Source organism: Calonectris borealis, chromosome 1, assembly GCF_964195595.1.
Source record: "Calonectris borealis chromosome 1, bCalBor7.hap1.2, whole genome shotgun sequence".
Classification (NCBI taxonomy): Eukaryota; Metazoa; Chordata; class Aves; order Procellariiformes; family Procellariidae; genus Calonectris; species Calonectris borealis.
Genome location: NC_134312.1, coordinates 216,963,696 through 216,977,047, shown reverse-complemented (window position 1 = coordinate 216,977,047; position 13,352 = coordinate 216,963,696). Strand labels below are relative to the sequence as shown.

At 48.7% G+C, this 13,352-nt stretch overlaps 1 protein-coding gene across 5 annotated transcripts in view; it reads left to right on the top strand.

The window, feature by feature from the left end:
* Positions 1-12,578, top strand: part of CAPN5 (calpain 5) — a 63,514-nt gene extending 50,936 nt beyond the window's left edge. For all 5 annotated transcript variants that reach the window (XM_075140302.1, XM_075140304.1, XM_075140301.1 and 2 more), the window contains 10 exons: positions 8-216; positions 652-844; positions 1,386-1,579; positions 2,311-2,388; positions 2,904-3,099; positions 4,107-4,229; positions 4,742-4,938; positions 5,309-5,430; positions 8,777-8,913; positions 9,255-12,578. In XM_075140302.1, coding sequence (XP_074996403.1) covers positions 8-216; positions 652-844; positions 1,386-1,579; positions 2,311-2,388; positions 2,904-3,099; positions 4,107-4,229; positions 4,742-4,938; positions 5,309-5,430; positions 8,777-8,913; positions 9,255-9,437 — 1,632 coding nt within the window. In that variant the 3' untranslated portion in view covers positions 9,438-12,578. The remainder of the gene's footprint in view (positions 1-7; positions 217-651; positions 845-1,385; positions 1,580-2,310; positions 2,389-2,903; positions 3,100-4,106; positions 4,230-4,741; positions 4,939-5,308; positions 5,431-8,776; positions 8,914-9,254) is intronic.
* The last annotated feature ends 774 nt before the right edge of the window (positions 12,579-13,352 follow it).

The following is a 13,352-nucleotide window of genomic DNA, read 5'->3' as shown; positions in this document are numbered from 1 at the left end:
CTTGCAGGTCATCCCAGACTGGAAGGAGCAGGAGTGGAATCCTGAGAAACCCGAGAGCTACGTGGGGATCTTCCACTTCCAGTTCTGGCGTTTCGGTCAGTGGCTGGACGTGGTGATAGATGACCGCCTGCCCACGCTCCACAACCAACTCATCTACTGCCACTCCAACTCCAGGAACGAGTTCTGGTGCGCCTTGGTGGAGAAAGCTTATGCCAAGTAGGTACCCAGGCGGTTGAAGGACAAACTGGGACCCGGGCACCCTGTTTTTCCTCTCAATTCATTCATCAGTTGGTTTGCACCAGTGGAAACAACAGCTTTCCTGGGGAGGAGTAGGACATATCTCAAACAGACAGAAACTGTAAGAAAAAAACTTCTGTAGCCTTAATTTACCCTCAAAGCAAAATATCCTCCAACTCCACGTTTGTTTAAGTAACGCCTATCCTAGAGATTTCAAGTTCCCTTTACTTTGTCCTATGACAGCAAGAGTGCTGCAAGCAGCATGGGTCTTTCTTTTTTCACCCTAGTTTGCTGTCCTCACCCACTGAAAGTTCTATTACAAATCTCTGTTCTCCAGGCTGCCCCAAGAACTGTCCCAGACCCCTTAAAATGTCAAGCCAGTGTTGTTGTGCCATCCCCGTCACCCTCTTTCAGGTTGTCAGGCTGTTATGAGGCCCTGGATGGAGGCAACACAGCTGATGCCCTGGTAGACTTTACCGGTGGGATCTCTGAACCTATTGACCTGACTGAAGGGGACTACATTGCTGATGAAGCCAAGCGAAACCTCCTCTTTGAGCGCGTATTGAAGGTGCACAACCGGGGAGGCCTCATCAGCTGCTCCATCAAAGTAAGCAACGTTACCTGTATGGTCAGGGTCTCAGGGGAATAGGCATTTTAGGATGCAGTTGTCTTACACTGTCGGAGACTTCTAAATTAGATCAGATAAATTATGGCCAAGGGTTCCTACTTCTTCTTGTGGATGGCAAAAGGTGTCAAGCCTGGATGCCAGTCCTCTTTATTCCTCATTGCTATGTCCAAGAGCCCAGATTCATCCCACAACCCTTGAAATGGGTGTTTTGGTGTCTGCATGTGGACATCTCTATAAACACTGGGTGCCGGACCTCCCATTATAACCAGTAGAATCAACTTTATTGGTTGACAGCATGGGAGCTCAGAGACCTCATAGAGCAGATGAAGACCAGGAAGGATCTAGCACCTAAAATGGTATCTGATACATCTGCCGAGGCAACTGGCTCTCTCCCCGAGCATTGGTGCTCTTCTTTTTGGCTCAGAGAAACCTGTGAGGAAATCTGAGCTCCTTTTTCATCCAGTCCCTGCAAAGGCGGTCACATCCCCCTGTCTTACACTGTCTGTGTCCCCCTGCCCAGGCCATGTCAGCGGCTGACATGGAGGCCCGCCTGGCCTGCGGACTGGTGAAGGGCCACGCGTACGCGGTGACGGATGTGCGGAAGGTCCGCCTGGGCCATGGCCTGCTGTCCTTCTTCAAGTCGGAGAAGCTGGACATGATCCGCATGCGCAACCCGTGGGGTGAGCGGGAGTGGAACGGCCCTTGGAGTGACACGTGAGTTAGGATGAGCAGCAGCAGCACCTTTTTTTGGTGGGAAAAGCTGGGTTGGAGCAAGCCTTGAGACATGAGGCAATTTGACTACATCCACACCCATAGGATAACGTTGTATAGGCAGCTGTGGGATGCTGCTTCAACCCATGTCCTAAGCCTACTATTTCACTGGGGTAGATTCATTCCTTGCCCTGGGGTCCCTGGAGGTCAGCAGGAGGGTGGCTCAGCTTGGCAGACCTTCTCATTAAGACTCTGTGGGTGTTGTGGAGAAATTGCCAGCATGTTCACACTAGTGAAGGATGATTATAGCTCACCTTTCCACTCCCACTCTTATTGCAGCAAAAATAGCACCCAACAGAATCAATCCCTGCCACCACTGACTGCTGCAGTGTCTGTGGGTGGGATGAAGAACCAAGGGCTGGTATAACCAGAGCCTTTGGCCAGAGTCCATTTTGTTATCTTCACTGATAGGGTTGTGATTGTACCGGCCAAACAAAATTTTGCCAAGCTGGATTCAGCTCCACTGGTCAGGAAGGAAGTTGAAGCTCCAAGCCATGCTGCAGTCCCCCCATGTTTGGAAGATGAGCTAACCAGAGCAGTGTAGGGACGGGTTGTATGGCTGGAGCTTCATACAGGCCTTGTGCCCTTGAGAGATGCTGCCGAGGCCAAGTAGCCTCTTGAATTCTTGTGTGTCCCTTTGCCCTCGCAGTAATGATCCTGTACTCTTCCCACAGCTCTGAGGAGTGGCAGAAAGTGAGTAAAAGTGAGAGAGAGAAGATGGGGATGACGGTGGAAGACGACGGAGAGTTCTGGTGAGTCCCTCCTGGGGTTATTGCCATGGGCCACGCTCACAGAGTCCTCCCACCCCATGAAGCATGTGAGTCATTTCCATGCATACAGCTATCCAGAGCAAACGGCCTTCCAAGCCCTCGAATCTTTAGTGAAGCCTCCTCCTTGAGCCCGTGGGTATTAGCTTTGGATGGCCATGCTGCTCTGTATCACACTGGGTCCAAACTATTTCACCAGGAACCTGTTAGGAATGTGCTGAACTTAACAGCCTCACCAGGTACGTTTCAATACAACATGTACCCATGTGTGGAGGAAGGGCCACTACTCTGCTTCTCCCACTCCAAAACACATAGCTCTAGTGTTTAAACGGAAGAATTATTTACTGCATGCACGGAGAAAGGTATCTCCATCTCTTTTCTTATTCATCAGCCATCAGAGGCTACCCACACACTGTCTCAAACAGGTGACCAAGAAAATCCCTGCAGCGTACTGTTCGGGGGAATGAAGCATAACCCAGCTCTGTCCTTTCCTGACTTAGGATGACCTTTGAAGATTTCTGCAAATACTTCACGGACATCATCAAGTGCCGTCTCATCAACACGTCCTACCTGAGCATCCACAAGACCTGGGAGGAGGCAGTGCTACACGGGGCGTGGACCAGAAACAGTGACCCCTTGAAGAACCGCTCTGGAGGCTGTATCAACCACAAGGACACCTTTTTGCAGAACCCCCAAGTGAGTCATGGAGCAGAGGACCTTCTGGAGCTTTCACATGTGCTTCCAAGTGTTTAAATCTCCTAGAGGGACCTAGAAGGCCAAAATGGCTACCAGAACTCTAGTAGATTAAATGTGCTCATGACCATTCTCTGGCTGAGACCGCTGGCACAGCATGACCAGCATCCAGACCAACTCTATTAACCTTACCGCTCTTATCAGGGAGACTGCATCCAAGTGCCTGGTGTAGAGTGTCCTGGCCCTAGGAAACAGCAAACCGTGCCACAGGGTAGCAGTGTTAGCTGGTGCCGTCAAACAGGGCCAGGAATCATTTCCAACTATTTGGATGTCTGAATGATCAAATTCCAGTTCCTTTGCCCAAACCTTGGCACTGTTAAATTTACCGGGACAGGTATCGTTTATAGGACCATTTCCTTCTAGCTTGGCCTTCAGAAAAGGCCTTACTCTGAAGTTCATCTCCTGGAACAAACTCTTCTGTCCTGTCCTGCTCTGAACTGCGATTCTCAGTAACATGAGACAAGTTCTTGTGAGTCCTTCATCTAACAAGCAGATGAAGGATGGTCTGGTCCATTGCAGGAGTTGTCATCAAGGATGTGGGAAAGTTGTTTCCTGCTTCCAGCTCTGTATTAGCCTTGATCTTAGGTCTCTGTGAACATCGGTTCCTCCATACATGCGTTGTAGGAGGACTTGTGGCAGACTGCAAGGGGTGAAAGTTTCTGGTATGAGACTGCATCTAGACTCCTTGGATTCTGCCGAGCAATTCAAAGACTGGATTTCCCAGTCTTTTTCTAAGATGAGTCAAAAAGGTGTCTGGCTTGACAAGATGATGCCAGTTCCCAAGAGGAGTGGGTAGGGGCTCTCAATGCTGGTACTGAAGCCAGGCTGTCCCTGCAGTGAGGCGGGTGAGGAGAAGCTGAGATTAACTCTACTGTGTGTCCACCCCCACCCATGCCCAGTGATCCTGTCTTAGTAGAAGTCCTCCCTTACCTTCCTCCCTTTGCTTCTAGTACGTGTTTGATGTGAAGAAGGCAGAAGATGAAGTGCTGATCTCCATCCAGCAGAAGCCAAAAAGGACCAGTCGCAAAGAAGGCAAAGGAGAGAACTTGGCCATAGGCTTTGATATCCATAAGGTAGATCGTGGTTCCTGCATGTTGGCCTGAATACCCCCATAAATTTGTTAGTGGTGGAGTGATACATCCGTCCTGCATGACCATTGGTATTGTTCATTTAAACATTATCTGGGTGCCTCTGGGGTGCCTTCAGCACAGCCTGCCCCCCGCTAGAGATGACGAGAGATTTCAGAGGTGAACAGTGACAGCATGGACAAGTTCTCCTTGCTAAAAGCAACCGTTAGTCTGTTACCTCCAAATGTTGAAATCCGTTAGAGTGATCCTTATGTGTTACTTGCTGGGCCCCCAGTGTCAATCTGGGATGCAAGAGAGAATGAGTCCCTGAGTCAACAGAGTTGGGAGAGCCACATCCACACTTATTTTCCATCCAACCCAGTTGGGACCATTTTGCTGGTTCTCTTAACTCCAGCTCTCCCAGCGCTGTGGGGTCAGTCCTCGCAGTCTGGCCCCCCAAGGTGGATACCAATACATTGTCAGTCAGTGCTGACCGTCCTGCTGTGGTCTCTGCCCAGGTGGAGCTGAACAGGAACTACCGGATGCACACCCTCCAGCAGAAGGTGGCTAGCTCCATTTACATCAACTCCCGTAGCGTCTTCCTGAGGACGGACTTGAAGGAAGGCCGCTACGTTATCATCCCCACCACTTTTGACCCCGGTCATGTAGGCGAGTTCCTTCTCAGGATTTTCACAGATGTGCCTTCAGATTGCCGGTAAGGAGCAAGAGCAGTGATGGGGAGGAGCTGGCTATTTGGAGACAGCCTCGTGCTTTTGAGATGTGGTTTTTCTGACTGGAGTTGGTCATAGGCTTGCCTGGAGCTGGTGTTTGGCTTCCTTTCAAGGGTGGCCAAGAGACAGGGGATCTTTACAGGTCTCACCACAGACATGCAGAGAAGCTCCCATTCTGCTTCTAAGCATGACATGGGAGAGCATCCCAAACCCAGGTTGAGGAGGTCGGAGTGGGGAACAGAGTCTGATAGTGGACATGGACTATGCTCCTTCCATCCTGCTAGAGCAAACTCTCTGGTCTGCCCATGGGATAAGGCTGGGCGCCTCTCAAAGGCCACATGTTTTTCCCTGCAGAGAGCTGACGCTGGATGAGCCACCACACACCTGCTGGAGCGGGATGTGTGGTTACCCGCAAGTGGTATCCCAAATCCATGTCCTCGCTGCAGCCGGGCTCAAGAATCAGGACTCCCAAGGAGGTACTGGTCTTTCCCTGCCTGTTGTCTAGTCCTGGAGAAGTTGGGAGATGGTTGCTTCAGTGGGAAAAGGGGAAGGTGGTTTCATGAGGTGGGATTTGTTATGTCCTCAGATATTTTTTTCAGTGAACATGCCTGATTCAGACACCAGAGAAGGAGAAAATCCATGGAGAATCAAACTCCTTGCTGTGGACATGATCTGGGAGCTGTTATATTTAGGCTGTTGTCTAAGATCCTCGGGAGATCCTCCCAAAACTTCCCCAAATCCACACTTTCCTCCTGAGTATGAGCAGCTGTAAAAGTCAGGAATCGTATTTAAAAGCTTTTTAGTAGGAAGGACAGAGGAGCAATGGAACAGGCTGATGTGTTGGGGTAGTGTTCATCACCGGAGACTGGATAAATGTCTATCAGTACAGGGTAGGTCAAATCTAGCTCATTTTGGGATGGTATGGATCAAGAGCCTCTCCCTCTATTTCCTCTAAGTCCTGCTCCACGCTTGGCTCCTAGGAGCCCTCTGAGATGACCTGAGCCACCACCAGCACAGCTCACTGTGTTTCTGCCTCCTTGGTCTTCTAAAGGTTCATTTGCATGGTCCTACCCTGCTCTGATGCAATTTTGATATCCAACATTTCTCTTGCATGAAAAACAGCAGCAGCACCATGCCTCACCATGTCCTGCAGCCACACAGAAGCTCATGGCAAGAGCCCCATGTTCAGTCCTCCTGGGGCATCTGGACCAAGAAACCCAGGGGTAGTGATGACTTGTACTGGGAGATCATTGAAGTAGGGATGAAAGGTCTAGAAGTTGCGATTAGAGAAGCAAATGCCTTTCCACCATGGGAACAGACCAGATCCTGGCCTTTCTCCCCCATTTCCTGAGTCAAGGACATGTGTTGAATGTGGCAAGGTTTAGCCAGGCACTTTCAAGCCAAATTTAAAGTATAAAAATTGAAAGCTGAAAATTTAAAAAATCTAAATTAAAAACTTAATTAAAATGTTTTGGTTTTTTTTTCACCCAAGCATTATTGTCAGGGCTCCGTACCACTAGAGCCCCGAAAGTAATGAGCAGGATCCTTCCGTAGGGCAAGGGCAACCCCAATTTGCTTATTTATCACATGCCACAGAGAGACTCCTTCTATCCTGTCTGGTGTTTGGGGAGGGAATTTTACCCTAGGTAGGTTGTTTTTTCTTGGGTTACTCACAATAGCTCAGTGTATCTGTAGCAATGCAGGGAAATCTGTAGCCAAAGGTCTCTGAACTGTTCACAGAAACAAGGAGCTTTATCTTTCCTTCAGACAAAGGTACATGTGGATTCTGGAGCCATAAAACATTTTTTCAGCAAAAGGCCCTTGGGAATGGCTTTCTTCCAGCTGCTTTCCAGCTGTTCAGCTCCCACCACCAACAGCCTGCATGTGTGGTGCTTTCCAGTGCAATGGCATCTCTCGCATCTCCCGGCCCAGGCCTTTCACACTACTTTGGAAATAGTGATTTACAGATAGGAATTTGGCTCCAGCTGATGGAATATGAGAATTTAATGGGACATCCCAAAAGACAAGGCTAGTTTGGAAAAACAGCTGTGAAATCCAGCAGCTGTGTCTCACCAGAGGAGCCAGGTCCTTGCAAACAGAAAGCTAGCAAGGAGGTGGTCTGGCAATCAAAGATGTGGTCCTTAAATCCCTGGCCCTCAGGAGGGGGTGGTTTCTTCCTCCTCATTTCCACATTTCCCTTGGACAAGAAAACTCATCCACCTGGTCTGTGTTTCCATCAGAGCCACTAAAACTCATGGTGAGAAAATGCATTCTGGCGGTTAAATTTCCATGGCAATAGCTCATTCTCTACTGAAATTCCCAAAACGAGCACTTGTTTCATAAGGGGAAAATGTTCACTAATGAGGGACTATTTCCCTCTCCTGGAAGCTCAGGTACCGTCCAGCTGAAGCCTGGTATTCTCTGAACTTGGTACTTTACTCTCCAACTTTGTGGCCTGCTTGTTCCCCATGACTGTCTTGTTCCGGCTGGGATATTGCGATAACCTTCCTTTCCCACTGACCTGTTACACATCCCTTCATGAACTTCTCCTCTGGCTTCCCACTTACCCGTTTTGTCTGCTTTCATCTCCTCTGGTTCCCACTCATTTCCCCTGGTTGCCCCCTAATGCCCAATCTTTCTCTTCCCCATGTCTCTCACTGCCACCAATGATTCTTTTTGACATTTTCATAGAATCATAGAATCATAGAATCATTAAGGTTGGAAAAGACCTCTAAGATCATCGTGTCCAACCGTCAACCCAACACACCATGCCCACTACACCATGTCCCTAAGGGCCTCATCTACACGTCTTTTAAATACTTCCAGGGATGGTGACTCCACCACTTCCCTGGGCAGCCTGTTCCAAGGCCTGACCACTCTTTCAGTAAAGAAATTTCTCCTAATGTCCAAGATCTTCTCCCTCAATTCTTGCCCAAAGCAAATACTCTAACAACCATCTTCACCTTTTTAAAAGTCTTTTAAATATATTTCCATCCTAAGGCTCCCCATTCATTGGTTGCTCACCAAGGTTTGGTGAGCACCCCAATGCCCCAGGGGTCTCATTTTTTGATCTCATAAATTAACACATCTTGGAACTTAATTTTGGCTCAGCATTGTGCCATCTCTCATCACCTTGACCACCCAGCATGTTTCTTACCCCAGCGTTAGTCGTTATACTGACAACCCCTGCAGCATTTGAGTCTCAATCTGGGAGGAATTTAAGATGTGCCAATGATTTGTGCATAGGGGTGAAAAGCACAGTCCCTGCTGATGTAGCTAGTTATCACCTTAAAGTAAAGCCAAGGTTAGCCTGGCTGGGAAGTATACGAGCTGCAGCAGAAGCAAGTGGGGTTTTGCAGCTTGAAGGCTCTTGCTGTTCCTCTCGGTTTCTTTGTGTGAAACAAGCTCTGTGAGCCCAGTTCTCTTCTCCATGGCTTTATTTCTGCCTGCCTTCAGCAGGGCAAATCCTGAAAGGGAGAGGTGAGCAGGTCAGTGTCTTCCATGAAAGATTTATCCCAAAGGCCAGGAGGATTTTGGGTGATGAAGGAGTGTTATATAGAATATGTGGTCAGGGAAGAGGTGGCCATTTCTCGGCAGTCCATCACCGCTTGCCACACGGGGGACAATGCCACCTAACAGGAGTAAGCGTGAGCCCATCAGCTGAGCTTCACGGACATCATCTGGGGTGTGATGAACTCTTTGGCACAGATCCATCTCCTCTGGTGGGGTGTGGAGAAAAACTGCTGCATGACACCCCTGGAAAAGGGCTCTGAGGAATTACAGGAGCTACAACAAAGCAAAAATTCCTTTTTCTCTCCCCAGGAGCTGACCCTTATGTCATCATGAAGTGCGAAGGGCAAAAGGTTCGCTCTCCAGTGAAGAAGAACACGGTATCTCCAGAATTTGACGTGAAAGGTCTCTTCTACCGCAAGAAGCCAGGACAACCCATCATTGTTCAGGTATCCAGCAGGCAAGCAGTGAGCCGAGGGATGGAGACCCTCTCTCACTTGGACCCCCCCCCACTTGCCTTCTCCTCACACTGTCCACAACGGGTCTGTTCCCCAAGGCTGAACATCATCAGCTCATGCAGCTCAACCTCTCACGACCACAGCTGAGCCGTGACAACTGGTGAATGCATGTCCTTCACCCCTCTCAGTTACAGAGTGAACCACCCCACACCTCGACCACCTCCACGGCTCCAGCTCAGAGCAGGTCCCCAACAACCCCTTCTCCTCTTCGGTGCGTGAAAGTTGGCTGCATCCCTCAAGGAGCTGCCCTCATGTCTGTTTTGTTTCCCCAGATCTGGAACCACAACTTAATAAGCGACGAGTTCTTGGGCCAAGTGGTGCTCACGGGGGATCCCAGCGACCGGCAGTCAGTGCACACGCTGCATCTCCAGGACAAGGGGAACAGGAGATCAAACGATCTCTCTGGAACCATCGCCGTGAGGCTGCTGAGCAGTAACATCCTCACCAACGTCTAAGTACTCAAGGACTCTTCTTCTGGTGCCACAAATGTGTATATAAACATGCACACATACATACATATATATATATATACGCACACACAGAGCCTACCTTCCATCTGCAAAGTGTATATGAACTATGCATGCATTCCACTCAAAGGAGCCAATCTTGTGTTTTCCATGTTGAAAAATGGTGCCTTTTTGGGGAACCGCAACAATCCTCCTGCTGGCGTCCTCTGCAGCCCCCACCGCTGCCGTGTGCCCCGTGGGATCGCCGCGAGCACGCTGTGTGTCCTGACAGCCAGAGCACGATGCCCTGATGCTGTTTGTTTACACGGGCTGGCACGCACGTGCCACCACGCACACGTGTGTCCGCTGTGGTCCCACCAGCCGCTTCAATGCATCTTCGATGTGCCTGCTTGGTTTTAGAGTAGTGTGCGTGGAGTCGTCTCCTGTGAAACTGCCATTTAATCGCTTCTCTGTGGAGGCACCTCAGCAAAGGAGAAGGGGAAAAATAGATTGGGGCCTTTTGGATGTTTTCTGGGTATGGGTTTGCATACTGCGACTGGAAGGAAAATGCAGCAAGGCAGTCCCAAATCCACAGGGGCAACAAGACTACTGGCTCCATCATTTTAGGGATGAGCTGTCTCCTCCTGAGTCTTGTTCAACCCCATGCAACTCTGAAGGATGCAAAGATGCCAACAACCATGGTGGGACAACTGTTTTCTGGGGTCAAGTTTTTGAATCGGTCTGGACTCAGCTCCGGCATGTGCCTCTCGACCTGCCCTGGTGCCCGCTGATTCCATGTCTTCATGCAGTCCCCATCCCAAGAGCTCACCCCCGTGGTTGGGGTGGGTTGTCTGCTGGGGCCGTTCAGTGTTTAGATAAGAGGAGATCAGTTCCTCTGAAGGCCAAAGCATCAGGTCCAAGGGATGGGGAGCTTTGCTCAATGGGCACCATTTTTACTGCTGCATACAGTGCATCATGTCTCAGTGCCTCGCTTTCCCAAATTCTTTTAAAAAAATAGTGGGATTTTAGCTTGTGCTAGAGGAGAGAAGAGGACTACTGCTCCCAGTGCAGCCTGAAAATGCTGGGAATAATTAATTCATACCAGTGTCTATTTTTCACCATTAATTTCCAGTCTCCTGGCCTGGAGGATGAGTTGCGCAGTGCCAGAGCCAGTCTCACAAGCACAACCCAAATGCATCCTCGGGGCCACGTCTAGGGCCATCCTCTGCTCCTGTTTGCCATGAAGACTGGGTTTATCTTCCTTATTCCACTGGGTGGCAGAATCCGGCTTCTTATAAACCATCCCAGCTAAGCCAAACCACAAACCCTTGCCTGGCCTGTCAGCAGCTGATCGGGGCAGGTTTCAAAGCATGTTTTTCCTCCTGTTGTTAGGTTGGGTTTTTTTTTATTCGTGTGCCTTTAAAAATGGTGCAAGCTAAGGGATTTTTCTGTCAGATTTTCTAACAAGCAAATCTTTTGCAGTCACCTGCGTGCAAGTGGAAATGAATACTCATGATGTAATCTTGTAATCCTGGTAAATATTGGCCTGACAAGAATCCTCTGCCTGCAAGAACAAGTGAACAGGAAAGCTTTCTTTTGTCATAGCCAGTAGGGTTTTCTGTTTGCCCTTCTAAATGCCCATGTTTGTGCTGCAAGTCTGTGTTTTTTTAAAAAGTCCCTAAAGATCTGCTAAGTCTGCAACGTGAGAAGATGTTCCCCAAAGTCACATTAGCTGCCAGCTCAATTCTTGGTGCATCCAGAAGCGTACGGTACAACTTCATCGATTTTTGTAGGCTGTTGTTCCCCTTTCCTCATCTTCAGAGTTTACCTCCTGTGGTTATGAATTTGGTTTTTGACCAAATTGCTTATTTTCTTAGGTCTTGTTTTCCAGGACTTTGAGGCAAGCAGTGGCCCACAGGATGCTCTTTCCAGGTCCCAATTATTCCTGGCTTGTGCTGAGCACCCTCCAACTCCTGGTGCCATCACTGGGACCTGGGTTAGTTCAGCATCTTGCGGAATTGGCTCCTAATTTGATAAAGTGACATTTTCACCCTAAGGTCAAAGCAAATCCTTGAATTTGGGCAGACCGATTCAGAGATACTTTGATTTTATTCTGGTTTTGTTCATGGGACTCATCACTGAAAAATAAATGGAAGCAGCATTGTGGGGCTAGAAGGCATGATTTAGGTCTTAGGAGAAGATCTCACAGGCTCATGTTCAGAGTGGTATGTGAGAGGGACTGTGATGCCCAAAGATACCTCACCTGGCAGGGAGAAGAGCTATTTAGCTAAGGGAGAACATCAGAGGAACATCACAGGAGCTTTGCACCATCACCATCAGATGGGGGTAGCCAGCCTGCCTGCATTAGCCTTGTTTTCTCAGGAAATCGGGCTACTGGTAGCTTCAGCAAATGAGAGCCATTTGGCCAGGAGTGCCCTGACATGTGCCAAACCGCACCGTGATCCCCAAGGAACGGCGCTGAAGCTTGCCGAGGGGTACCCATGGGCAGCCTCCTTCCTTCCTACAGAGAATCAAGCCATAAAGAGAGGAAAAGCAGCTCTTTAACAGCTGCTTCTTCAAAAAAAAAGAATCAACATACTATATCAGGACCAAAATGTCTTAATACCAGTAATATTTGTCCTTTTTTCTGAAAACTTTTGAAAAGTTAGAGGAGCAGTTTTCTTCTCCCGACATTTCCAATGGAATAACAAAAATTACCTTTGTTGCTTTTTTTTGGTCTTGTGTTGTTTGAGCAGATGGGGGAGGGCAGTTATTGAAACGCCTTTCCTAATGTTGATGCCTTTTCTCGTTGAATGAAGTAGACAGAAATATTCAGGGTTTTTTTTTGTCTGAGGGGAGGGCAGAGCTGATGAGCACTTTCCAGTCCCCTCCAGGTCTTGTAGGACGTGTCTCTGATTTATTTTCCATCTCTTTTGTTAATCATTTCAATGGTTGCAAGTAGTCTGCCATTACACTCTGTGAAATCCTTTTCTTTTTGATGTCTGCATGTTAAAACAGGCTGTGACTTGTCTTCATCTCCAAAGGCACTGACGTGTCACGCTGCACAAGATCAGAGAGTGGTCCGATCAGAAAGGCAACGTTGTACAGCTATAAACCTCCTATAAATAAATTGTGTATATTTTATTCAGACTCCCTGCCTTTAAACTGCTGCGTTCTTCCAGAATGCTTTTGATGGGCACAAGGTGGCTCTGCAGAGCCTTTTTAATTTGCTTGATTCACTAAACTCGGTTCCGCAAGGCAATCTGCATGAAGGTTTTACACAAGCTTACGCTCACGTTCATTGGGAAAAGCCACAGAGGAGAAGGGTAACCTCCTCTGACTGTAAAACCTTTGCATCCTATGCCTCAGAGTCACCGTAATGCAGGGAACCTGGTTTTTTGAGCCTCACCTGACTCAGAAAAAGCTCTGCAGATCACAAAAAAAAAAAAAAAAAAAAAAAAATTATGGGCGAAGCAGCAGGAGGATGTGATTTTTCGGATGGCTTTTCCTCAAAGAACAAACCTGCAGATTGCACGTTGGGAGCATTTGAAAAGTGAAAAGCCTCTCCCTGCCCGTGGGAGTCTCCAGTTTTGCTGCTGTAACACACCGCCCCAAAGCGCTGGCCCTAGGGTCTTGCTCCCATCTCAGATTCCAGCCCCCAGCTCCATCACCTGCCTGTGCTCGAGGTCTTTGTAGCATGGAGGAGCAGCCCATCCTCAAGAGCCTAGAGGAGGCAAAAAAAGGAAAAAACCTTTTTATTCCGGGGTGGGGGCACCTGTCCAGATCCTGGGATCATCCCCTGGGACAAAGTGTGTCACCAAACCCTAGATACAGAAAGGAGCATCCTACTCTTCTGCCTCCATCACTGGAACAGCTCGCAAGGACCATTCTTCGGGAGGGAGCCTCACAAACATCTCAACCTCA